Source organism: Pseudonaja textilis, unplaced genomic scaffold (assembly GCF_049901715.1).
Source record: "Pseudonaja textilis isolate UNSWEBS1 unplaced genomic scaffold, rPseTex1.2 PTEXSCF25, whole genome shotgun sequence".
In the NCBI taxonomy this organism is placed as follows: Eukaryota; Metazoa; Chordata; class Lepidosauria; order Squamata; family Elapidae; genus Pseudonaja; species Pseudonaja textilis.
The window spans coordinates 553,454-580,050 of NW_028262874.1; the positions used below are offsets into that span (position 1 = coordinate 553,454).

The 26,597-nt window shown below is 46.8% G+C and overlaps 1 protein-coding gene across 4 annotated transcripts in view; it reads right to left on the minus strand.

Annotated features, from left to right (window-relative positions):
* The window catches only part of LOC148123680 (vomeronasal type-2 receptor 26-like), a 172,298-nt gene that overhangs the window by 9,441 nt on the left and 136,260 nt on the right, over window positions 1-26,597 (minus strand). The window contains exon 1 of one of the 4 annotated variants that reach the window (XR_015740590.1): window positions 10,400-10,599. The exons of 2 other annotated variants lie outside the window; for them this stretch is intronic. Coding sequence is in view for 1 of the 2 variants with exons in the window: in XM_087919086.1 (XP_087775212.1) it covers window positions 20,605-20,691 (87 nt within the window). In the remaining variant the exon portion in view is untranslated. Of the gene's footprint in view, window positions 1-10,399; window positions 10,600-20,604; window positions 21,147-26,597 lie in introns of those variants that run through there. One more of the 4 variants, XM_087919086.1, reaches the window with a different exon arrangement.

The following is a 26,597-nucleotide window of genomic DNA, read 5'->3' on the forward strand; positions in this document are numbered from 1 at the left end:
CATCTGCGTGGGGAATAGATTTCCCGGGGCGGTATTTTAATTGATAGTTGTAGGCGGCGAGAAATTCTGACCATCGCGTCATTCTGGGGGAGAGAATGTGTGGAGTAGATTTGTCGCCCGCCAGGATCCCAAGTAGTGGCTTATGATCCGTTATAATAGAAAACGGTCTCCCATAAACATATTCATGAAATCGTTTTATTGCAGAGACAATAGCAAGGGCTTCCTTATCTAATTGGCTATAGTTTCTTTCTGTTTTTGATAGAGTTCGTGAAAAAAATGCAATTGGTGCTTCTGAGCGATTTGGTAGGACGTGGCTCAGGATGGCCCCTACCCCAAATGGTGAGGCGTCACACGTCACAGTCAAAGGTAGTGTCTCGTTATACTGAATTAGTACTGCCTTTGAGGTAAGGAGGTCTTTTACTTGCTGGAAGGCGTGTTCCTCCCGACGTCCCCAAATTCAGGATGCCCTTTTATCGAGTAGTCTATGGAGGGGCTCAGCAACAGTCGCCTTCTGGGGTAGGAAGATGTTATAAAAGTTAATAAGTCCCAGGAAGGCTTGGAGGTCGGTTTTGTTTTTGGGTCTTGGGGCGTTTTTGATAGCTGCCAATTTTTTTTCTGTAGGGTGGATTCCTTGCTTGTCAAGGAGGTAGCCAAGAAACTCCACCCTTTCTGTGCAAAGCTGGTACTTTTCCTTCTTAACCTTGAGGCCAGTGTTTTTGAACCTCTGTAGGACTGTTCGGAGACATTTTTCTAATTGGTTTTTTGTGGGTGCTGCTATTAATACGTCATCAAAATAGGGCATGACCCCTTTTATCCCTTGTAATAGTCGCTCCATCAGGCTTTGAAAGATGCCTGGGGCTACGCTTACACCAAACTGGAGCCTGTTGCATTTGAATGCACCATGATGTGTGACTATAGTTTGGGCTTCTGCAGTCTCAGGATCAACTGGTAGCTGTTGATACGCTTGGGCCAGATCTAATTTTGCGAATATTTTGCCACCCCCAAGTGAATGCAGGAGATGTTGAACAACTGGCACTGGGTAGGTGCTCTGCTGTAGTGCGTGATTGAGGGTGGCCTTGTAGTCACTGCAGATTCTTATGGACCCGTCAGGTTTTATGGGGGTGACAATTGGTGTCTCCCATCGGGCATGGTCAATAGGTTCTAACACACCTTGTGCAATTAATTTGTCCAGTTGCTCGTCAATTTTGGATTTAAGAGCAAAGGGAACTCGGCGTGGCTTTAGATGAATGGGTGCTATGTCGGGGCGAAGATTAAATGAAATAGGGGACCCCTTGTACTTGCCTAGGCTTTCGTTGAACACTTCTCGGAAGTCGTGGACGAGGGCCGCCTCCCAGTCATTGTCTTCAGTGTGATGGATGCCAGCCATTCCGATTCCTAATGGCGCAAACCACTGAAGACCCAATAGACTTGGCCGGTCTCGGTCTACGACGGTGAGTGGTAGAATTTGCCTTATGTCCCTTGAACGAGACCTGCACATGGCGGGTACCTGCGACTGGAATCCGGTTGCCTTGATAGTCTTTCAGTATGAGTCTCTGACTGCTGAGGTCTTGGCGTCGGATGTTGGGGATTAGCTGCTTGAGTGTTCTCCAGGATACCATGGATAGAGATGACCCAGAGTCGACTTCCATGTCGCATGGTTTGTTTTCAATCGTGACCTCTACTCGGATCTTTTTAGCGTCAAGTGATGAAGCGTGGCTGATGGTGATAGTTTGATGAGCCTCAACTCGTCTGGGGGCATCGTTAAACCTTCGGGGTCTGCTGTACCAGTTCCACTGGTTGCTAGGGCAGTCCCTCTGCATGGTGGCATTGCCATCGTTTCTCTTTGGGCTGCTCCCTCTCCATCTGGGGCTGGAATTTCTCTTGTTTCTGCATACCTTCGCGATGTGTCCCCGTTTCTCACAAAAACGGCATATGGCATCTAAGAATCTGCATTCGGATTGGGGATGGTTTCCCCCGCATCTGGCGCATTGGTAGTTGGCTTTGCAACCCCGCTGGTCCCGTTGCTCATGTTCTGACCGGAGCCTGTGGACTTCTTCTTCCTCGCTGTCTGAGGATGACTCGCCGTCTTTGTGATGGGTGGTTGATGTGTACTTGTCTGAAGGTTTTCCAGCATTATTGGTGGGTTGGCGGTTGGTCCTGCTGGTTCAACGCATTTGTGCTGCCAATTTATGAGTAGTTTCGGCTGCTGTGGCATCTGCTATGGCATCTGCAAGCGAGATGTCTTCCTTGGCCATGATCTTGCTCTGGACGGTGGGGTTTCTGAGGCCAAGGACAATGCGATCTCTCATGGCTTCTTCGAGGTTGGCAAAACCACACAAACCACCCAGATTCCTCAGGTCTGCCACAAAATCCCCAACGCTCTCACCTTCACGGTGGTCCCTCTGGTAGAACTCATGCCTGCGAATGAGAGTTGGCATGGCTGGGGCATAATGGTTGTGCAGGATGGGAGCAAGGGTATCCCAATCCATGGTTTTAACTTCAGCTGGCTTGGCTAAGGCTTTAGCCATCTTAAAAATGGCTGGTCCACAATAGGTTAGAAAAACGGCTTGTTTCTTGCTGGGCGTGGCATCTTTGAGGTTGTTGGACTCCAGGAACATTTGAAATCTGTCCATGTATGAGTCCCAACCTTCGCTAGCTGGATCAAATGGTGCGGGTGGTATAGCGCTGCTGGCCATGTCGCCGTCGTTGTGCTCTGTCAGCCTCGTGCTCCTTTGGCTAGCTCAATTTCAATAGCTTTCGTTGCCTCCGCATCCCATCCTCGTCGCCAGTGTTATATCTGGGAGGACGGTTCAAAAACGGAGGCAAGACTCAGATAGTAACTAAAGCTCTTTATTTGTGACTTCAGATCTGAGCAACTAACCCCAGCCACAGCAGCCCCTTATATAGGGCTGGCTGCGGCTAGGCAGCCAATGAAGGCGATTTGAGTTTGCCACTCTTGGCAGGGCCAATCGCCGCAGCCCGTTTACTGGCCAATCGCATCAGTCGATGGCGACCAATCACGATCGGCTTTCAGCGGGCCAATCAGATTTGCAGGCTACGAGCCTGCTAGTCCGGAACAACCACTATCTTACAAGGGAACGAAAAAAGTTCACAAAAATTTGTCGATCATATTTTGACAATATAGATTTCTACAAAATATAGTTGAACAACAGAAAAAAGGAGATTTATGAACTCCCTGAAAGCAACAGGTTGGTTATCAGAAACATCAATTTGTCAAGAAGAAAATTGTCAGGGTCATCCTCTCCCAGGAAGCCCAGACAGGAAACCTGAGCTAGGCCCACTTTGCTGTAATGCTGCACTGACAGGATTTGGGGAGTCAGAAAGTACAAATCTCCCCCCGACCTTTTTTTTATGCAGCTGAAGGGTTTCTCCTCCTATCTGGTTCTTCCCCAAGCAGAATCTCTCCTCCACCCCCCAAAAGTCATTCCCTCCTATCACTGCCCTTTCTAAATGGGTTGTGGGAAAGGGGGGGATATAACTTATGTGCTCTATGCAGGTCATCCTCACATATTATTTCATTTCCCAAATACATTATGGAAATACTGCTGATATAACTCGATCTCAGGAAAGAGTAATAAACAATTTTGTGATGTGATCAGAAACCCAGTTAAGTGAGGGGTGGATGGTATGATAATTAAGTGGATAAAAACTGATTTTAAAATGGTACTCAAATAATCTTTAGATTTTTTTATCTTTGTCATGAAAGTGGGAAGATACAACATTTTGTCGTTAGGTCATCAATTTTTCTAATAGGGTTGATAAATCGCTATTATACAAGATTTATAACAATTCTCAGGCAAATATACTTTTATGTTATTTAAACATTACCAACTTTCCAGAAAAATATTTCTGATTTCTTCTAGAACCAACTGTATGACGAAAAAGCAATAGAAAAGTATCTGGGTTTTAGGATTTGATAAATTATACTGTCTCATACAAGAACATTAATGATGCACTGGATGAAGAATTGTGCCAAGCTTGATAAGTATGCAAGGGAGCCAGTTTGCTCTACTGGTGAAGCCCCCGAAGTAGAAAGCAAGAGGCTGTGAGTTCAAGTCCCGCCTTGGTCATGAAGCAGACTGGGGGATTTGTGGCCAGTCTCTCAGCCCAACTCAACTCACAGGGTTGTTGTTGTGGGGAAAATGAACACACAACTACTCATTGGTACTCAGCCCCCATGGCTTCTGCAGGGAAGGGCTTTTAAGGATGGGGGATGAGTTAGTGCACTTAGTGAACTCAAACAAGGTCTCAAAGATCTGGAAATCCAACAAGATGGGGCTGCTCTTCCCAAGAATGTTTATTTGAGCAGCCTTTAGAGCAGCGAGATATTTATATCAAATAACCCTGCCAAGAGTCCAAAGGGAATTAACCTCCGAGAGCTGCAACGGACTTCCCAGAGCCGTTTCAGGAGGCCGATACAAAGAAAGAGCACCTGAGCTGAGACTGGGCCCCTGAGGACAAGGGGCCACTCAAACTGCAGCTCACGCAGAGGTGGTATTCAACCGGTTCTCACCAGCTCAGGTGAACCGGTGGTCATCCCTGGTTGGCCAGACCCCCAAACCAGGTCACCCATGTTGTAGAGCGATGGTAAGGAAGAGGCATGAGACCAGAGCGTACAACTAACAAGGCTTTATTGCATAGAATAAAGGGTTGTCGCGTCTGCTTGCTAACTTGCAGACCAGCGGGCGACAACGGGCTGGCTCTGCTCGACAGCCGGCTTTTATAGCCGACTGCCAAACGGAGCCAACCAATGGGAGCGGCTGGTGCTCCCGCTCAAACAGCGGACCTGGCTGGAAACTCCAGCCAGCTCCACAGACATAACACTCCTTTCCCCCAGCTGGGAACATGCGTAGTCCTGTAAGTAAATGGGTTGTCTGCGCTGGCGACCAGAACGTCGCAGTTCGGGTGAACTGTTGGCTGATGACAAGTCCGGGCCCTCGGGACAAGCCTCGGCGGTCGTTGGGGCATGGGCTTGCCCTGGTGTAGTGTTCCGCGAAGCCAGCGAATCCCTTGGCTCGGGCTGACCCAGGCAAGACTCGAGATCCGGTTGGCAAACTGGAACGCTCGGCTGCTGAGTCGGTGATCCCAGCCGGAAACTCGGGTTCTCCAGCAAATCTTCCTGTTCGTCGGGGAAGACCGGGTCCCTCAGGGAGCTTCCGTCTGGCACCGGTAGGGAGATGTTGGTGCTGGCAGGCCGGGTTGGGTTGGTATCAGCCGCACGTCACCTTCTGAGTTGGTCCACGTGCCTCCGCCACAGGTGCCCATCTTCCAGGAGGACCCTGTAGGATCTTGGACCCGTGATGGACACAACTTGACCCGGCACCCACAAAGGATCCCCCGCATAGTTCCGGGCGTATACCAGGTCTTGCAAAGCAAAGTCTCTGACCAGACTGTCAGACCCTAAAGGGGTGTCTGGGCAATAGTGGGGGTGTAACCTGTCCAGGGTGGTCCTAAGATGTCTCCCCATCAAAAATTCGGCGGGAGATTTGTTAGTCGTGGTGCAAGGCGTTGTGTGTTGGCTGAGCAGGAAACGAGACAGTTTAGAGTGCCAGTTTTCCTGGCCAAACCTGGCGAGTGCCTCCTTGGCTGACCTAACTGCTCTCTCTGCCATCCCATTGCTAGCGGGGTGAAAGGGAGCTGTAAGGACATGCCTGATGCCCAAATTAGCCACATACATACTGAACTCACATGATGTGAACTGCGGGCCATTGTCGGACACCAGTGTGTCTGGCAGTCCATGGGTGACAAATAAACGGGTCAGGGCTTTGACTATTGCCTGGGTGGTGGTCGTGGGAAGCAAGGCCACGTCAATCCACTTGGAGTAGGAGTCCACGACCACCAAGAAGGTCCTGCCGTGCACTGGCCCAGCCAGGTCGATGTGCAGGCGAGACCAAGGGGCACTGGCACTCTCCCATCTGGTGGGCGTGGCAGCTGGCGGGGCGGCCCTGGTTTCTTGGCAAGGTTGGCAAGAGCTTACCCAGTTGGCGATTTGGGCATCCATGCCGGGCCACCAAACGTAGCTGCGGGCCAACGCCTTCATTCTTACGATGCCCGGATGACCCTCGTGAAGCACCTTCAGGATGGGTACTCGCAGGGTGGTTGGGATGACCACTCTTGTACCCCACAATAGGCATCCCTGTAGCCTCGACAGTTCCTGCTGGCGGGTTTTAAAGGGGACAAAGTCAACTGTACATTGAGATTCCGGCCACCCCCTTCCCACCCAGTCCAGAACCTGGGCGATTATTTTGTCTTTTTTTGAGTGCGCCGCAATGTCCTCGGCTGTCACTGGAAGTTTGAGTTCGTTGACCTCAAAAATGGCGTGAATTGGAGCTGGGTCCTCGACTGGAACTGGCAGGGGGCAGCGACTGAGAGCATCGGCGTGACTCAAGTTCTTGCCGGGACGATGCACCAACTTGAATGAGTACGCAGCCAGGAACAAAGTCCATCTGGTCATTCTGGGTGAGAGTACCTGCGGGGTTTGCTTATCACCAGATAAGAGTCCTAGGAGAGGCTTATGATCAGTCACAAGCTCAAAGTGGTGGCCAAACAAGAATTCGTGGAACTTTTTAACTGCAGCAACCGCGGCCAGGGCCTCTTTATCGATTTGGCTGTAGTTTCTCTCCGCTGCGGAAAAGGTCCTAGAAAAGAAGGCAATTGGTGCCTCGGAGCCGTTGGGAAGTCTGTGGCTTAGGACGGCCCCAATCCCAAAAGGGGATGCGTCAGCAGCCAGGACCAGGGGAAGGCGTTGATCGAACTGGACTAAAACTGCTTCCGATGTGAGTAAGGATTTGACTGACTTGAAAGCATGGGCTTCTTTGGGTCCCCAATGCCAGGGTGAGTCTTTATCTAAGAGTCTATGTAGGGGTTCAGCGACTGATGCTTTGTGCGGGAGAAATGAGGCGTAAAAGTTTAGGAGCCCCAGGAAGGCTTGTAGTTCAGTCTTGTTGGTTGGTGTGGGTGCCTCATGGATGGCCTTCACCTTGGACTCAATTGGGTGGATGCCAGAGGCGTCTATCCTATAACCCAGAAAGTCCACCTGCCTTGTGGCGATGGCACACTTCTCCCTTTTAAGTTTGAGGCCATGCTGCCTAAACTTCTCTAGCACTGTCCTGACTCTCTGAATGAGTTGTGGTCGACTGGTTGCTGAGACTAAGATGTCATCGAAATACGGAACAACTCCTGGGAGACCTTGGAGAATCCGTTCCATGAGTGATTGGAAAATACCTGGGGCCACACTGACCCCAAATTGGAGGCGCCTACATTTGAATGCCCCTCTATGCGTGACTATGGTTTGTAATTCGGCTGTGTGATCGTCAACGGGGAACTGTTGGTATGCCTGGGACATATCTAGTTTGGCGAAGATGGTACCGGGTTCGAATGTGTGTAACAGGTGCTGAATGACAGGGACAGGGTATGCGCTGACCTGTAAATAACGGTTGAGCGTGGTCTTATAGTCTGCGCAGATTCTTAAAGTACCATCCTTCTTGAGTGGGGTGACTATGGGGGTCTCCCATTTGGCAAAATCAGTAGGTTCTAACACCCCTTGCTTGAGTAATTTATCTAGTTCTGCGTCCAATTTGGGACGGATGGCGAAAGGCACCCTGTGAGGCTTAAGGTGGAGAGGGATCGCCTGGGGGTCTACAGAAAACGAGATGGGGGTGCCTGAATAGCAACCTAGCTCGCTGCTAAATACATCAGAAAAATCAGAAAATAATGCATCTACGTCAGAAGTTGAGACAGCATGGATCCCTGTTACGCTAAGGCCGAGGGAAGGAAACCAATCAAGTCCCAACAGGCTGGGGAGGGCACCATTAACAACCACTAGAGGCAAATGGCCTTTAAAGGTTTGGAATTGAACAAGGAACTTGCCTTTCCCGAGGACAGGAATGTTCTTGCCCCAGTAGTCCCGCAGCGTCAGGTGGCATTTTTGCAGCTGTTTCCTTGATAGTCTGGGCTGGATCTTCTTCAGGGTGTCCCAGGAGATGATTGAGAGCGCAGATCCCGTGTCTACCTCCATCCTGCAGGGTTTACCTTCTAGGGAAACAGAAATTTTAATTTTATCAGGGGTTTGGGAAGTATGGTTAGCGTGGTAGCAGGTATAGCAGTCCTCCACTTGCCTTTGGGAAGTAGAAGGTGGTGGAGGTCTTTGAGGCAAAGAGCACCCTGCTTGGCAGACTCTAGCGAGGTGACCCTTCCTTTGGCAGTTCAGGCAGGTGGCGTTTCTAAACCTGCAGGATGCCCTAGAGTGGGAGCCTCCGCAGGTTAGGCACATGGGAGGTTGTTTGGGGGTGAAGTTGTTTCTCTGCCCCGCTCCTACCTGTGAAGGCTTTAGCTGCTTAAGACGGTTAATGTCTGATGAGTCTGTGGGGTCTTCTTCACTGAGCACTTCTTCTGAGTGGATGGTTGGATTGCTGGGCTTTAATGGAGTGCCCTGAATCTCGGCTGCTGACTGGGCAGTGAGTTCAGCAGCCAGGGCTTCCTCCATGGCTAGGGACAGATTCAGGTCCTTTTTTGCCAGCAGACGTCTCTGGAGTCTCAGGTCTCTAACCCCACAGACGATTTGATCCAGCAGCATGTCTTCCAAATAGTCTTTGAAACCGCACTGTAAGGCAGCTGTCCTCAGGGCGGCCATGTACTCATTGATCGACTCCCCCTCTTCCTGTTTTCTGATCCTGAAGGCATACCTTCTGGCGATCTGGGACGGTTTTGATGCGTAGTGATTGGAGAGTAGTTCTTGTAATTCGTCCCATGTGACGCTTCTGATGGCGCGTGGTGCAACTAACGCTGTAGCGGTATCGAAAACGGCAGCCCCACAGTAGCTGAGGAAATATGACTTTTTTCTATGTTCCGCAGCGTCAGCTAACCCGATGGCATCGAGGAAATGGCTGAAACGATTTTTGTAGGAGTCCCACGTTTCCTCGTTTGGCTTGAAGGGCGGGAATGCTGGATTAGCATTCATCGTGGGCGATGCCGGGTTCGTCTACTTCAGTCGTCTTTGAAATCGCGCTCTTAAAAGAGCGCAGGCTGTGGCTGTCTCTCTGGGCTACGTAGCTCTTTTTGAATTTCGCGCTCTTGGTGAGCGTTGGCGGCCGCGGCTATGGTGCCTGTGGCTCGCTTCAGTGACTGCAGCTCAAGTAATGGCAGTTTTGAATTTCGCGCTCTTTGTGAGCATTAGCGGCTGTGGCTACAGCGCTCGTGACTTCGCTCACAGTGATTTACAGCTCTTAGGACAGACTTGTCTGGTTTGCCTTCGACCATCCCACCTTCGTCGCCAGTGTTGTAGAGCGATGGTAAGGAAGAGGCATGAGACCAGAGCGTACAACTAACAAGGCTTTATTGCATAGAATAAAGGGTTGTCGTGTCTGCTTGCTAACTTGCAGACCAGCGGGCGACAACGGGCTGGCTCTGCTCGACAGCCGGCTTTTATAGCTGACTGTCAAACGGAGCCAACCAATGGGAGCGGCTGGTGCTCCCGTTCAAACAGCGGACCTGACTGGAAACTCCAGCCAGTTCCACGGACATAACAACCCGCTTGTCCCAGTTGCTCTCCTAGCTTTCCCTACCACATGGTGGCTGTGGCGCAGATCGGGGAGATGTCCCAGAGCTGTTGGACATGCACACTGTGTGTGCAGCCGCTACTCATGCAGTGTGCATGTGCAGCAGCCCTGGGACATCCGCCTATCCGCCCTCCCTTCCAGAGCACATTTTCTTACTTCTCCCAGTGGATGCACCTCCTCCAGTCCAGCCCGGCCCAGCCAGTCAGCAGGTGAGTGGGCGGATGTCCCGGGGCTTCTTGGCCCCCTTGTCACAATATGTTTGCAGGAGCACCTCAGGCCAGCTGAGCCAGGAACCGCCATTCCCAGGCTTCTACTCTCCCGTGCTTGGTCGACACCTCTTCACCTTGCCTGAAGCAGCTAGCCCTGCCCCTCACCCTCCCCTCCCTCACCTGGCCTGAGAAGGGAGGGGCGACAGTGGGGGATAGCGAAGAGGCCAGGTCCCCATCTTTCCCTCTCTCTTCCCCACTCTCTCTCTCTCTCTCTCTCTCTCTGTGTGTGTGTGTGTGTGTGTGAGAGAGAGAGAGAGAGAGAGACAGAGAGAGAGAGAGCGGGGAGGGGGCAAGAAAAGAAAGAAAAAAAGAGCAAGCAAGAAAGAGGGAGAGAAAGAGAGATAGAAACATGAAAAGAAAGAAAGAAAGAAAGAAAGAAAGAAAGAAAGAAAGAAAGAAAGAAAGAAAGAAAGAAAGAAAGAAAGAAAGAAAGAAAGAAAGAAAGAAAGAAAGAGAGGGAGAATGGAGAAAGTGAATGAGATATATGTATGGATAGATAAATACAAGGAGGGAGGGAGAGAGAAAAAAAGGAGAGGAAGGAAGGACACAAACCCTGGCTTCAGAAGACTCTTTGAAGTAGCACAGCAATCTAGGGCTGGCATGCAATGGAACTCGGAGGTCATCTAGTCCAACCCCCTGCTCCAGCAGGAGGTCCTTACAGAATCAAAGAATAGCAGGGTTAGAAGTGTGTGTGTGTTTGTGTTTATGGTTCTCAAAACTCCAAAAACAGGTCAAGGAGCTCTGAGGAGATCAGTCATGCTAAGCAACTGGTCATTAAGCAAGGACCAATTGTATTTGGTTTGCCAGTCACATGGCCCCCTGGCCAAGCACACTCAGTCACATGGCCACAAAGCCATGCCCATCTGGTCATGTGACCACCAAGCCATGCCCACAAATTGAAGTCATGCCCACAGAACTAGTAGTAAAAAAATTTGAATCCGACCAAGTGAGTTCACAGCCTGCTATGTGGCATCTCCTATCAGGACTCAGGGATTCACTTTGTGACGCCTCTCCTAATAAAATATCCGGGAAATACGGAACTCTTTTACGTGCAACTGCAGTTCTCAGATCAGTAGGAAGGAGTTTCTCTGAAGGGGGCCAAATTCTGTTCTAACGTAACGCAAAATTATGTATTTATTTATTTAGGACATTTATATTGCCACATATTCGCACATGACTCAGCATTAGGCAGACTCTAACTGCCCATTGACTGTCGTTTATTTTTATTTTTCTCCATTATTATTATTATTAATTGTAATGCTGGTCTCTGACTGTACTAAAAGTGGATTGGATGAAGGAGGAAGGTGTGTTGGAGACATTTACCATCTTGATTTATCTGTAAATGAATACATGTTTATGAAAACAATCCCAAAATCGTACTTGACTGCAACCTGAAACTGAGTCTTGAGAGAAGACAAGGAGGAGATTATGAGAGCAGCTTCTCCAACTTACAAAATCTCTCAGTTGGACAAGGGAGGATTCAACACTCTTCCAATGACGGAAAGAAGTGTTGGGAGTTAAAATCCTCCCCTCTCCTAGGACAATGAAATGTTTTAGGATAGACTAAAAAGGGAGAATATATTTCTCCTAAAAAGAAAAGTCGAAACTCAGAGAGGCTGAAACTCAGGCCCCCTCCCACCTTTGCTAATGGACTATTACTCTGGCGTAGGCCAGTCTATTTTACATAACAAAGATCTACTCCAGGTAAAGCTATATAGGAATTGCCCAAAGCCCTTTCATTACATCACCATCATCCAGCCAGGCTCAACCAAGCCTGGGACTCAGGACAGCCTACAGAGTTGGCCTGCATGGCCCCATGGGAGTCTGACAACCGATCAAAATACAAGCTCAAATTCAAATTCCAACAGAGGGCATAAAACAATTACACTCTCAGCATCTCAGCCCTTCTTTCCTCAACCAATGCATGTCCTCCTGTCCACCATTAAACCTTCTTCCAAGCAGTCACCGTGTTTCCAGCGTCTTTCTTCCCCACTTGGAACTGAACCCAGAAGGAGCTTTCTTCCAACAGAGGCCGAGCAAGCTGGGGCGGTCTTTGTCCACGACTGTGAGTGGCAATACCTCGGTGTGGTTTTTGAAGGTGACTTTGAAATGTCCGATGCCGGCCACAGGGATGCGGTTTCCCTTTTAGTCCTTCAGGATTAGTTTCTGGTCGTCTAGCTCGTTGCGGCAGATGGTTGGTACTAGGCGCTTGATTATGCACCAAGAGACCATGGAGAGGTAGGACCCGGAGTCCACTTCCATCTCGCAGGGCTGGTCCTCGATGCTCACCTCCACGTGTACCTTTCGGGCATCCATGGTTGATGAGTGGCCGATGACAACCGTCTGGTGGGTTTCTTCGCGCCGCTGTGCTTCGCTGAGTCATCTGCTATGGCTGTCGTGGCTCCACGGCTCTCGGTTTGGCGGTCTCGGTGCCTGGGGGGGTGCTGTCTCGTCATCCGGGGCGGTTACCTCATTGTTGCGGGCTGTAGTTTTTCTTGTTCCGGCACACCTTGGCGATGTGCCCCCGCTTCTCGCAATGCCGGCAGATGGCGTCGAGGAACCGGCATTCGGAACGGGGGTGATCGCCGCCGCAGCCGGCGCAATGGAACCCCGACTTACGTCCCCTTCGGTCCCGCCGGTCGCGCTCAGCCTGTAGCCGATGGATCTCCTCTTCCTCGTCCTCAGTGCCGGATTGTGGGTTGATGTCGCCATGATGTGTGGTTGTTTCTTGGCGGCTGGCTTCTCTGGGCTTCGCTGGTGTCAGGGTCGCTTCGTTGTTTGGCGGCCGTTCGGTTGTGTTCGCTTGCCGCATCCGGGCTGCTGATTGGCGGGTGGCCTCGGCTGCAGTTGCCTCGGCGAGGGCATCGGCGAGGGAGATGTCGCGCTTGGCCATCAGCCGGCTCTGCAGCATGGGGTCTCTGAGTCCAAGGACGACTCGGTCACGTAGCGCCTTGTCCAGGTTGGCAAACCCGCATAGACCTCCTAGGTTCCTTAGCTGGGCCACGAAGTCACCTATGGTTTTGCTCTCGTGCTGATCTCGCCAGTAGAAATCGTGCCTACGGATGAGTATGGGCACGGCAGGGGCATAATGGTGGCACAAGATGGGCTCGAGGTCAGTCCAGTCCATTTCTTTTATGTCGGCGAGCTTGGCCAGCGCCTTGGCCATCTTTAATACTGCGGGGCCACAGTGCGTTAGAAACACGGCCCGTTTCCTCTGCCCGTTGGCGTCTTTGAGATTGCTGCATTCCAGGAACATCTGTAAGCGATTGCTGTACGATTCCCAGTCATCGGTGGCTGGGTCAAACGGAGCGGGTGGCGGGGTGCTGCTGGCCATCTTGTGGGTCGTTGCGCTCTATTTGCCACGTGCTGGTTGGTTCCTCACCTCACGATCCCACCTTCGTCGCCAGTGTTAGATCGGTGGATCGGGTCACATAAAGAGGCGAGACATGGTAGTGAACATTCAGCTCTTTATTATAGTTTCAGAACAAGGACAGCAAATGCTTGCGAGCCGCTTGGCTTTATACAGCCGGCCGGCGGCTCGGCAGCCCATGGCAGCACTTTGAATCTCCCACGATCAGCTCGGCCAATCGCGGTAGATTCTTAGCGCTCCAATTATAGGAGTTCAGTAAGCCAATCACGTTGCGGTTGGGTGGACCAATTGGAATGCGAGTCTACAAGAATGCAAATACAGAACAGACTTCATCATGCTGGGAATTAAAGTTCCTTCATCTTCAACTTCCAAGTTTGGAAAATGCATGTCTATCTTTTTCCCTGAGGTGAGGAGTTAAAGCCCTGCACCAAGACTTGGCTAACTCACAGGTTGCTCAATCTGTTTTGTTTCTTTCTCTGTGTCTCCCTCCTTCCCTCTCCAGTGAAATACTAGAATATTACAAGGGAAAAAAGATACACGAAGAAATTGCCCAGGGATTATTTGGGAAAAAGTTGGAAAAGAAATCAACAGAAGGAAGCTGGAAACAAAGATTTATGGACACTGACTGTTGAAATTTACTATAAAGGACACTGGTTGCAATAAACTACTAGACAATTGGATTGGACATAAATATTAAAGAAAGGAAAATAAAAGAAGTAGTGTACAAAATGGGAGAAATGTGTGTGGAAATAAAATTGGAACAACAAAATACGAAGGAAATGATGAAAGAAAGCTTGGAAATGTACAGCATTATACTACAAAAATTAGAAATGGTAATGCAGATTAAAGAAGAACAAAGAGAACCAGAGGGGGAAGGAGTGCAATAAAGAGGAAACCAGCCCTAAAGAACAAGTGGAACAACATTAAAACAAGAAAAAAAAGAATTAAAGTTAAAAATGTGAGGTTTGATGTGATAATTAAAGGGGGAATTGTTTGGAAAATTAAACAAAGGGGAAGGAAACAGCAGAAGAGGGAATTACAGAGGAGAAATCAAGAGAGGGAGGGGGATAAAATAAATAATTGGAATAAGAAATGGAGAGAAATTATAAAGGAAAAAGGGGGAATTAAGAGAAAGGACTAGAAAATGATGGGAAGTGGAAAGCAAACAACAATGAAAAAAAATTATATAGTCAGGAGAATGAGAGACAATGGGTAGAAGAAGAAGAGGAAGGAGGATTCTGTAAGATAACGTGTCGTGATATATAAGAACATAGATTTAAAAATGGAAAAGAATGGAACTGATATTTTTCTTTTAAGGATTATTGTTAAACCAGACATAGATTTAATTGAAATAGATATGGAAATGGGAATTTATTGTAAGAATATTAATTTATATTTAATAAAGCAGTGAATAAAGTTAAAATGCAGAATTGTAATGGAAAGACTATTATCAGTTTCTAAAATTGAATAAATATTTTTGCAATAGATGATTTAGAATGTAATTGAGAAAAAAAATATCATGCGGAATCTCATACACACACACACACACACACACATACACATAAATACATGTGTGATGTGTAGTTGTTAGATTGTTATTAATGTAGAATGTGATAATTGGTAAAATGTGGTAAAACTTTATAATGATTTAAAGGGAATAAATTTGGGGGACTGGATAAGGCAAAAGGGTGGCAAGCTCGAATTGACAATTAAAGGGGACATCTGGATTATTAGAATTAGGATGGAACCTATTGAACAAGGAATGGAATAATAGTATGTGATGAAATTGCAAATGTGACAGATAAAAGTAAATATATGTACTGAATATAGAAATGAAATAAGAACCTTAGATAATACTGTAAAACAAGATATGAGAATATTTAAAGAAAAATTAAATAAGTTATATGAATTGGAATTGGATAAATGCAATGAATATAAGAATATTTGAGAATATTTAAAGGAAAATGGAATAAGTAATAATACAATATGAAATTGAACACGAAAGATGAATATGTAACTATGGTCATTTTGTATTGAAATGTAAAAACCTGGAACCACGCTGTTCACCAAAAAAGATGTTTTTTTAAAATATAAAAATAAAAAAATTATTAAAGCAAAAGAAAGGGAGGCAGGGGAACATGGGATATGGGTTTCTGCATCCCCAGGTCTCAAAGAAGGAGGTTGAAAGAGGATTTTGCATGTCTCCTCCATCTGCAACACGAAGCTCCTGAGTTTGAAGATTGCTGCTTCAAAGAGTCTTCTGAAACCAGGGTTTATCTCCTTCCTTCATCTCCCTTTTTTCTCTTTCCCTCCCTCACTCCTTCCATGTATTTAACTATCCATTCATATATCTCATTCACTTTCTCCATTCTCCCCCTTTCTTTCTTATTCTTTGTTTGTCCCTTCCTTCCATCTCTCCCTTTCTTTGTCTATCCCTTTTCTTCTTTTTGCTTCCTTTTTCTCTTTTCTTTCTTTCTCTTTCTCTTTTCTTTCTTGTCTTTCTCTTCCTCTCTCATTCACTCTTTTTCTCTCTTTCTCCCCTCTCTGTATCACACACTCTCTCTCTCTCTCTCTGCCTCTTTCCCTATCTTCCCCTCCCCCCCCCACTCTGTGTGTGTGTGTGTGTGTGTGTGAAAGAGAGGTGTAGATAAGTCTGACCAGGTCTGGTCTCTTTAAGAACCTCCCCAACTATGAACCTGCCCTTTCAGGGGACACTTTTCCCCAAGCAGGACGAAGCTTCTCTCCAATGAGATCAAAAAGGACCTTGATTCAAATTCATCTGAATTCAGGCCCTGGTCAACAGAATTCCCTTGTTCTTTCCTAGTTTGGGCACAAGGAGCAAACAAACCTGGAGCTCTTAGTGACACATTCCCCAGCCCTTGTCGGTTTCTCACCAGTTTGAAGGAGATACTAAACCATAGATGGTTCACAAAATGGAGCAGTGCAAGAAGATAAGGGTGATGGTAGGGGATAGTGAAGTAGCTGGTTCCCTATCTTCCCCTCTCTCTCCCCCACTCTGTGTGTTCGTTTGTCTCTCTGTGTGTGTATCTCAAAGTCACAGCTGGGCCAAGCCAGCAAGCTCTCCTTGGTGCTCTTCACTAGGTTGGATGGCCTGGAGCGACTGAGATCCAAGTGAGCAGTGCACCACAGGTTCACCTGATCTCCCACTTCTTTGGTGTTGGCTTTACGGAGCCATGGGGTGAGGCCTGGGCTGACATGTGACAGCAGTGCCTTTAGCTGCACCCACTTGTAAGAGTCCAAATGATCTGGCAAAGACACCGGAGTCGCTCAGGTAGACTTCCCCACTCCACAGTCCTCCTCCTGCAGAAAATGGCCATTCCCTGAGTTAAGAAGGCCAGGAGTTGCGCCTCGTCTCACTGAATTCCTAGGACTACCCCAATGGTCCCAATTCGGCGATATAAAGTCTCTGTCTTTCAAAATACGCCGGAATTTCTCTCCTGGGATCATCCCTGGGAAGAACCAAGAAGCCCCAAATGCCCAGATCTGCTGCTACGTCTCCATTTGGGTCCATGTAGAGTTTATAGTTTGAAATGTTGACAAACTCATTCTGCTCCAGGAAAGGATGGAACTAGAATGGGAACATGCAGCAATTTTAAAAGCAGAAAACTTTGTTTCTTATCCCAGACACTTTTTCACATTTGAATCTGTCTTCTGTAGTTGTCTAATTTAGGTGTTACCACTATTTTACAAATGAAGGAAAAAAGTTCACAAAAAATTGTCGATCATATTTTGACAATATAGATTTTGACAAAATATAGTTGAAAAACATAAAAAGGAGATTTATGAACTCCCTGAAAGCAACAGGTTGGTTATCAGAAACACTGATTTGTCAACAAGAAAATTGTCAGGGTAATCTTCTCCCAGGAAACCCAGACAGGAAACCTGAGCTAGGTCCACTTCGCTGTAATGCCGCACTGACAGGATTTGGGGAGTCAGAAAGTACAAATCTCCCACCGACCCTTTTTTATGCAGCTGTAGGTGTCCTCCTCTTATCTGCTTCTTCCCCAGGCAGAATCTCTCCTCCACCCTTCAAAAGTCATTCCCTCCTATCACAGCCCTTTCTAAATGGGTTGTGGGAAAGGGGGGGATATAACTTACATGCTCTATGCAAGTCATCCTCACATATTATTTCATTTCCTAAATACATTATGCTGATATAACTTGATCTCAGGAAAGAGTAACAAACAATTTTCTAATGTGATCAGAAACCCAGTTAAGTGAGGGGTGGATGGTATGATAATTAAGTGGATAAAAACTGATTTTAAAATGGTACTCAAATAATCTTTAGGTTTTTTTTAATCTTTGTCATGAAAATGGGAAGTTACAACATTTTCTCGTTAAGTCAGCAAGTTTTCTATGTTGTCATTAATATAATAGGGTTGATAAATTGCTATTACACAAGATGTTATAAACAATTCTCAGGCAAATATACTTTTATGTTATTTAAACATTACCAACTTTCCAGAATTACAAAGCAAGAGGCTGCGAGTTCAAGTCCTGCCTTGGTCATGAAGCAGGCTGGGGGATTTGGGGCCAGTCTCTCAGCCCAACTCAATTCACAGGGTTGTTGTTGTGGGGAAAATGAACACACAACTACTCATTGGTACTCAGCCCCTGTGGCTTCTGCAGGGAAGGGCTTTTAAGGATGGGGGATGAGTTAGTGCACTTAGTGAACTCAAACAAGGCCTCAAAGATCTGGAAATCCAACAAGATGGGGCTCCTCTTCCCAAGAATGTTTATTTGAGCAGCCTTTAGAGCAACAAGATATTTATATCAAATAAACCTGCCAAAAGTCCAAAGGGAATTAACCTCTGAGAGCTGCAACGGAGTTCCCAGAGCCATTTCAGGGGGGTGATACAAAGAAAGAGCGCCTGAGCTGAGACTGGGGCCCTGTGGACAAGGGGCCACTCCAACTGCAGCTCACGCAGAGGTGGTATTCAACTGGTTCTCACTGGCTCGAGTGAACTGGTGGTCACCCCTGGTTGGCCACCCCCCCAAACTGAGTTGGCACTTGTCCCAGTCGCTTTCCTAGCTTTCCCTACCATGTGGTGGCTGTGGCGCAGATCAGGAAAATATCCCAGAGCTGTTGGACATGCGCACTGTCTGTGCAGCCGCTACTCATGCAGTGCGCATGTGCAGCAGCCCTGGGACATTCGTCTGCCTGCCCGCCTTCTTGGATCAAGTTTTCTTCCTTCTACCAGCAGATGCACCTCTTCCAGCCCGGCCCAGCCAGCCAGAAGGTGGGTGGGTGGATGTCCTGGGTCTTCTTGCCCCCCTTGTCGCGATATGCCTGAAGGAACCCCTTCAGGGCAGCTGAGCCGGGAGCCGCCATTCCCAGGCTTCTACTCCCCCGTGCTTGGTCAACGCCTCTTCAACTTGCCTGAAGCAGCTGGCCCTGCCCCTCACCCTCCCATCCCTTGCCTGGCCTGAGAACGGAGGGGCGACAGTGGGGGATAGCCAAGAGGCTGGGTCCCTATCTTCCCCTCTCTCTCCCCCAATCTCTGTGTCTCTCTCTGTGTGTGAGAGACACACACAAAGAGAGGGGGGGAGGGGGCAAGAGAAGAAAGAAAGAAAGAAAGAAAGAAAGAAAGAAAGAAAGGAAGGAAGGAAGGAAGGAAGGAAGGAAGGAAGGAAGGAAGGAAGGGAGGGAGGGAGAATGGAGAAAGTGAATGAGATATATGGATGGATAGATAAATACATGGAAGGAGGGAGGGAGAGAGAAAAAAAGGAGAGGAAGGAAGCACAAAAATCCTGGCTTCAGAAGACTCTTCGAAGCAGCACAGCAATCTAGGGCTGGCCTGCAACGAATCTCGGAGGTCATCTAGTCCAACCCCCTGCTCCAGCAGGAGATCCTTACAGAATCAAAGAATAGCAGGGTTAGAAAGTTCTGTGTATGTGTGTGTGTGCATGGTTGTCAAAACTCCAAAACAAGACAAGTAGCTCTGGGGAGATCAGTCATAAGATAGAACACTTGCTAAGCAACCAGCCATTAAGCGAGGACCAATTGTATTTGGTTTGCCAGTCACATGGCCACCTGGCCAAGCCCATCTGGTCACGTGACCATGAAGCCACACCCACAAATTAAGCCATGCCCACAGAACCAGTAGTAAAAAAATTTGAATCCCACCAGTGAGTTCATAGCCTGCTATGCGGCATCTCCTATCAGGACTCAGGGATTCACTTTGTGACGCTTCTACTAATATCTGGGAAATACGGAACTCTTTTATGTGCAACTGCAGTTATCAGATCAGTAGGAAGGAGTTTCTCTGAATGGGGCCAAATTCTGTTCTGCCGTAACGCAAAATTATGTATTTATTTATTTAGGACATTTATATTGCCACATATTCGCACATGATTCAGCATTAGGCAGACTCTAACTGCCCCTTGACCGTCATTTACTTTTATTTTTCTCCATTATTATTATTATTAATTGTAATGCTGGTCTCTGACTGTACTAAAAGTGGACTGGATGAAGGAGGAAGCTGTGTTGGAGACATTTGCCATCTTGAATTATTTGTACATGAATATATGTTTATGAAAACAACCCCAAAATCGTACTTGACTGCAACCTGAAACTGAGTCTTGAGAGAAGACAAGGAGGAGATTATGAGAGCAGCTTCTCCAACTTACAAAATCTCTCAGTTGGACAACGGAGGATTCAACACTCTTACAATGACTGAAAGAGGTGTTGGGAGTTAAAACCTTCCCCTCTCCTAGGACAATGAAATAGTTCAGGATATACTAAAAAGACACAATACATTTCCCATAAAAGAGAAACTCAGCCCCCCTCCCACCTTTGCTAATGGACCATTACTCTGGCCTAGGCCAGTCTATTTTACATAACAAAGATCTACTCCAGGTAAAGCTCTACAGGAATTGCCCAAAGCCCTTTCATCACATCACCATCATCCAGCGAGGCTCAACCAAGCCTGGGACTCAGGACAGCCTACAGAGTTGCCCCTGCATGGCCCCATGGGAGTCTGACAACCGATCAGAATACAAGCTCCAATTCAAATCCCAACAGAGGGCATAAAACTATCGCACTCTCAGCATCTCAGCCCTTCTTTCCTCAACCAAGGCATGTGCTCCTGTTCACCATTAAACCATCTTCCAAGCAGTCACCATGTTTCCAGCGTCTTTCCTCCGCACTTGGACCTGAACCCAGAAGGAGATTTCTTCCAATAGAGGCTAGACAGAAACTTCAGATCTGCTCCCTGTTATTCCGGAGCGTCAGTCAAGAGCAATTAGATGGTGCAAATCTCTTGACCTTTTGCAGCACAAGATGGTTGAGATGTTCCCCTCCTTCTTTGGGTTCCTTCTCCAAAGGATCTCAGATTAATGGATCCCTATCGGGACCCCCCCATACCTGCCATGGCTGCAGCTTCGGAGACCCCAACCTCTTTTCTCCGTCCTTCCTTCCCCTCCTCGATCTGGAGGAATAAGTGGCATTCATGGCCTGGACCAAAGTCTGAATGATACTGTAGCGATGACGGTCATTTAAGATCCATTTTCTGTTCCTTTTCTCCTGGGTCTCCAGTGGGGCTTTCTGGGTGCATCTTCTGCGGCCTTTGACAGAAAATACGTGCTTGGAAAGGGAACAGCGGAAATAATGATCCTGAAACTGATCTTATACAAAGAAATAAGGTTCAAAGGCAGAATCTGTTGGCCTTTTTTTATTCAGATAACCAAAATTCAAAATACTATGGATGTATTTGAGAAGTCTGTGCTTCTTTATTGTATACCCTACAAAACTTGTGAGGATCCAGACTTTCCCTTCAATGGGTCCTGGCAAATGCATAAGTGCTTCATGAAAAGGAGAAATTCTGTCCCAAATGTGAATAAATTCCATAAAGTAAACAAAGACATTGATTTGTCTCCACTTAGCAAGGGCCGCCCTGAGGGGTGCTACATGTCCAGTTGTTGTGAGAATCAATGTGATATAACAACACAAATTCCTTTCCTGACAAGCATCGGAGGGAAAGTCCTCATGAAATTCTCTCCATTTTCTGTGTCTGAAGCAAACAGGCCAATCAGGGTCCATCTGAAATGGAGGAGCAGCTGGACGATTGCTGGGTAGTGGAATCCTTCTTTGGGGAGCTTCTGGTGGAAAAAGGGGAATCTCCTTTTATCACTCAGAGCCTCTGAAGGAATTCCAGCAGTGATCTGAAAAAGTAATGAAGAATGCTGTGTTATAATGTGGTCCAGATAAACTCCAAAATATTACTTATTGACAAAGCCAATTTTGTTTTGATGAACATATCAGAACAGTTTGTTTCTTAGTCACGGTTTAAATATTTAAGACAGTTAAATATTTAACAAGAATGTATATAAATATGGAATGCAAAATCATATTAAATAAAAAACAATTAAAATGCAATGTAAATTTCTGTGTCACTCCTACAATTCCAACTATTAGGTTCAAGTTAGCAGATGTCAGATACAATGTTTGGATCTAAGATATAGGGCAATTTTATATGCTATTTCTGAATACTGAAACCTCTTTCTCAGCTTCTATATCCCAAATTCTTTGTGGAACAATTTTTCAGCTTCTTCTCCAGATGTACAAGAGACTAAGAGACCGCAACTCCTAACACAAATTGTCAGTTGTACAATCCAATAAGTCTTTAATTGAAATTTTGTCTGTTTTGGGACTCGCTTTAATTTTAAACCAATAATTATATACCCTGAATTTATACAAAGTAGAAATGTTATAAATTCATAACTTACTGTATCTCTGAGGGCAGGAGCTGAACTCCTTTTATTCACCCCAAAGATACTCTTCAGATACTGTGATCTCAATAATTTTTTATACATAGACAGGATTATTGCCAAATTGATTCCAATTGGATAAGGCAGATATTATTGATATGTGAAAATGAACATGCTAACTGAGGACCTCAAAACCTGGATAGTTTTTCAAGAGTTGAATATTCAGTAGAATATCCTCTATAGCGACCTTATGGCTCTTCAGGCCTTTAATGGTGAATTTGAAGATGAACATAATTGACTAAAACATAGATTATATGTTCCCTAATATTCCGAAAAACAGCTCTTGAATTCTATGAAGATATTAGATCTGTCGTTCATCCCCACCACCCCGCTCACCTTAGATAGAGAAAAACACACAGGTGCCTCCTAATGTTGACATCTGCATGGAGATGTCCATGGAAGCTTCATCAATCAGAGCCAGGAGGTTCTCCTTCCTCCCACAGCCGTAGTTGGGGACATTGGCTTCTCCAGTGGAAAGAATGTCCAGCAAGGCATCTGAAGTGCGGAAAGGACTCATATAGTTGTCATGGAAGTTGTAGCCCAGGGTGAGATTGTGCAGGAGCTGGGAATTCTTGCTGACCATTTGAATACCAAAAATTGATCTTAGGGTATTTGTTAGATCAGAACTCTTCCTATTGTAAAAACAATATTCATGTTATCATATATTCAATAGCAACCACAAATATTTTTAAAATATATAATCCTTCACAAACCTACTAAGCCTTAGGCCAACATTGATCCAAATCCAATGATGCAAATGAGAGAAGCAACTACAATTGTTTCAATTGTTACTTAAACAAAGGTAATTATTCAAGTGATAAACTCATGAACGGAACTGAGAAAGAAAATCATCTGGATTTCATTCAGGTTCTTTTAAAACTCCATCTTTGGATTTTACTCTCTTCCACAAAATAAGGCAAAAGAGGGAAACCGTGGAAATCAAAATCATTCAGGAAATTAGACAGGTCCTGAGGTACAAAAATAAGTGAAATAAGAAGAAAAGGAGTGTTAGAATTGCACATGGAGGGAGTGCAACTCCATCACCCTGCATGACTTACGAAGGAGAAGGTATGGAAGGAGGGCTATTGAAGGGCAACATTATAGGCGACGCATATATTTCAGTTGTGACCACACCAATGAGATGGTCCCCAGGCCTGTAAAAGCTCCATGGATTGTAGCCATCCTGTTGCTCCAAACTCAATGGACATTTCCTTCTCAGCTTCCCACAGACTGATGGGGACACCAGCAGCATCAGCAGCAGAAGCAGAAGGTCCATCATTCATGGCATTAATCAATCCACTTCCTTTTTCTAACACAAACAACAGGAACAGTTGGAAAAATGCAAAGACTCTGAGAAGTGCCAGTGGCTTTCCTGATCTAAACAGAGAATCACTCAGTTTCATCTGCAAAGGAGAGAAAGGTGCAATCAAGAGCAGAGCCTGTACCTGTCCCAAAACTTGGTCCCAGAGAGCTTCACCCAAGGAATTTATTCTTTTCTGACACAAGATCCTTTGCTTGTGGCTTCAGTCTAATGCCTGCATCAAAGTCAAAAACTGGAGATGTAGCATCACAGGTCTCAAAGGCCCAGATGGTCATAATTACAGTGAGAAGCAATTTCTCCTCTTGGGATCCTGAACTTTTTTTGGGCTCCATCTGCAGAGGAGAGGCTGGAATAAAACATGTTAGTAAAAATTACACATACACCCCTGGGATCATTGTTCTGTTTCGGTTGTGGTCCTTCCTTCCTGTCAGGGCAAGTCCAGAAAGTGATGCTGGGGAAGAGAGTTCAACACCCAGGAAATTGACTTCTGCTGTCCTTCAACATGGCTTCTTGTCTCCAGAGATTGCTGGGAAAGGTCACTCAGAGCTATGGGGTTTGGTGACATTTCAAGTTAATGCCATTTAACTCTAGTGTTGCCTGTCTTCTAATGACAATCGGCATCCTTGATCTCTGCCCAAGGTTAAGAGTAGACCCTTTTTGGAATTCTGTTTTATGTCATAATCCCATATATTGATCTTAATTGCAGCCAGTTTTAAAATTGCTTGTGCCTGAAATGAAATTTCATTTCCCATTTTTTCTAGCAATATTAATTTTGAGATAAAAGCTCATTAAGAAGCAGGAAAGTGACAACTTGTGGACTAGATCATTGGGTAAATAGGGAGAAAGTTATAGAATGGATGGAATTTTTTATTTTTATTTTCTTGTTATTCCTGTGTTATCTTACCATGTTCCTATAATACACCAAGATTCTTGATATTTTGATTTTTCTTATTTTTTTAAATAAAGAATGGACTGTAAGTTCTGCAGGTGCGATCTATCCATCCCTGTCTTTCTCTCTCTCTCTCTCTCTCTCTCTCTCTCTCTCTCTCTCTCTCTCTCTCTCTCACATCTACCATGTTTCTCACAAAATATGGGTGGGCCTTTTTTTTGACCCCGAAAAAACGGCCTAGCCATTTTTGGGGGGGTGACTTAATTTCCTCCCCCAACAAGAGCTGTCCATATGCATGTACCTCTCTACAAGTCTGTTTCTATCGACCGATGAAAGCTCCCCAAAGGCAGAGTCCCCAAACACTTGGGGGCAAGGCATGGCTGCCCGTGTCCTCTCGCCATTAGGCAATGTCTTTATGGCGAGGGGACATGGGCAGCCAAGCCACGCCCTGAAGTGGAGGGGGACTCTGCCTTCGGGGAGCTTTAATCAGACAATAGAAGTGGCCTCGTGGCGAGGGGAGTATGTGTGTTCGCTCACCCCAAGGCCGCTTCTACCGGCCGATCGAAGTGGCTGGTGATTGCCCTTGGGGAGCTTCCATCGCCCAAAGACACTGTCTAATGGTGAGGGGACACAGGCAGCCATGCCACCCCCTGAAGCGACTGGAGACTCTGCCTTCGGGGAGCTTCTATCAGCTGATGTTCTATTGGTAGATCGGGGTATTCTAGCCTAGGCTACCTGCAGGGCACTCCTAAAGGCAAGTTTTCTCCCCCCCCACCCCTGCCCTTCCCCCCATTTCTCTTCACCTTGTGTACTTCCAATGAATGATGTCAGAATTGGCAGGGAAACGCATGGTTTAAATAGGCCTAAATTTTGGGGGTGGGGCTTATTTCACCTCATGCTTAGAAATCAGGCTAGGCCTTCCTATTGGTGGATGCTGTTTTGTTGGAGAAACACGGTATCTATCTATCTATCTATCTATCTATCTATCTATCTATCTATCTATCTCTATTTATCCATCCATATCTATATCTCTATATCTCTATCTATCAACTATCTATATCTACCCATCCATGCCTATCTGTCTGTCTGTCTATCTATCTATCTATCTATCTATCTATCTATCTATCTATCTATCTATCTATCTATCTACCTACCTACCTACCTACCTCTCTATTTATCCACCCATATCTATAACTTTATATCTCTATCTATCATCTATATCTACCCACCCATCCATATCTATCTGTCTGTCTGTCTATCTATCTATCTATCTGTTAAGTTTGAGCAATGAGAGGCTGAACCAGAGCATGAGTGCAACAGTACTTTATTTACAAATAAAGGGCTGACCGTGCTTGCCAAGCCTGGAACTGGCTCGCAGCAATCAGCAGCCAGTTGGACCCCGCAGCCTGCTTTTATAGCTGGCTGCTGGGGAGAACTGACCAATGGGAATGGGGGAATAACGCCCACACAAGTGAGTGGACCTGAGTGAGAACTCCTTGAGTCCTCAGGACATAACACCCTTCCCCCAGATGCGAACACGCATAGTCCTTGAGGTAGATGGGGGTTTGTGTTGGCGCCCGGAGCGGCGCAACTCGGGAACATTGTCTGACTGTTCGGTATCAGTCTGTGAGCGGTTGAGCTGGCATAGTGTCGCCAACACTCTCTCTGGACTGGGCATCCTCGGAAACCACCGGGCTGGTTTCTGGAGTCAAACTCTCCTGGGTTGGATCCGGTTGATCAACTCTCTGGGTGCTGTTGTCCGGGTTTGGGCTGGACCGGAGCGACCGCTGGCGCAGACTGGTCACTGCGTGCGATGTGGCTGGGTGGCGGATGGGACGGTTCCCCTTCGACTGGAGACTCTGGATTCTTGTTTGCAAGGTTGCTGAGGCGCCTTCTGAGTTGGTCTATGTGTCTCCTCCAGACGCGACCATCCTCCAGCCTGACTCTATATGATCTCGGCCCGGTGGCGGCGATGACCTCGCCCGGAATCCAAAGTGGGTCCCCAGCGAAATTCCTTGCGAATATCGGCTCCTGTAACATAAATGTCTAACCCCGAAGTGGAAGCGAGGGGAGAGTCAGGGCAGTATTGTGGGTGCAGTCTATCTAATACAGTCCTCAGGCGCCGGCCCATCAGAAGTTCCGCTGGGGACTTATTGGTGACTGCACAGGGGTTGAGTGCTGGCTCATCAGGAACCGTGAGAGTTTGTGGTGCCAGTCATCTCTGCCAAACCTAGCGAGGGCCTCTTTGGTGGTCCTGACGGCCCTCTTTCAGCCAACCCATTACTCGCAGGGTGAAATGGGGCTGTTAAAATGTGGCGAATGCCTAGGTTGGCTGCAAAATGGCTGAATTCTACTGATGCGAACTGTGGGCCATTATCGG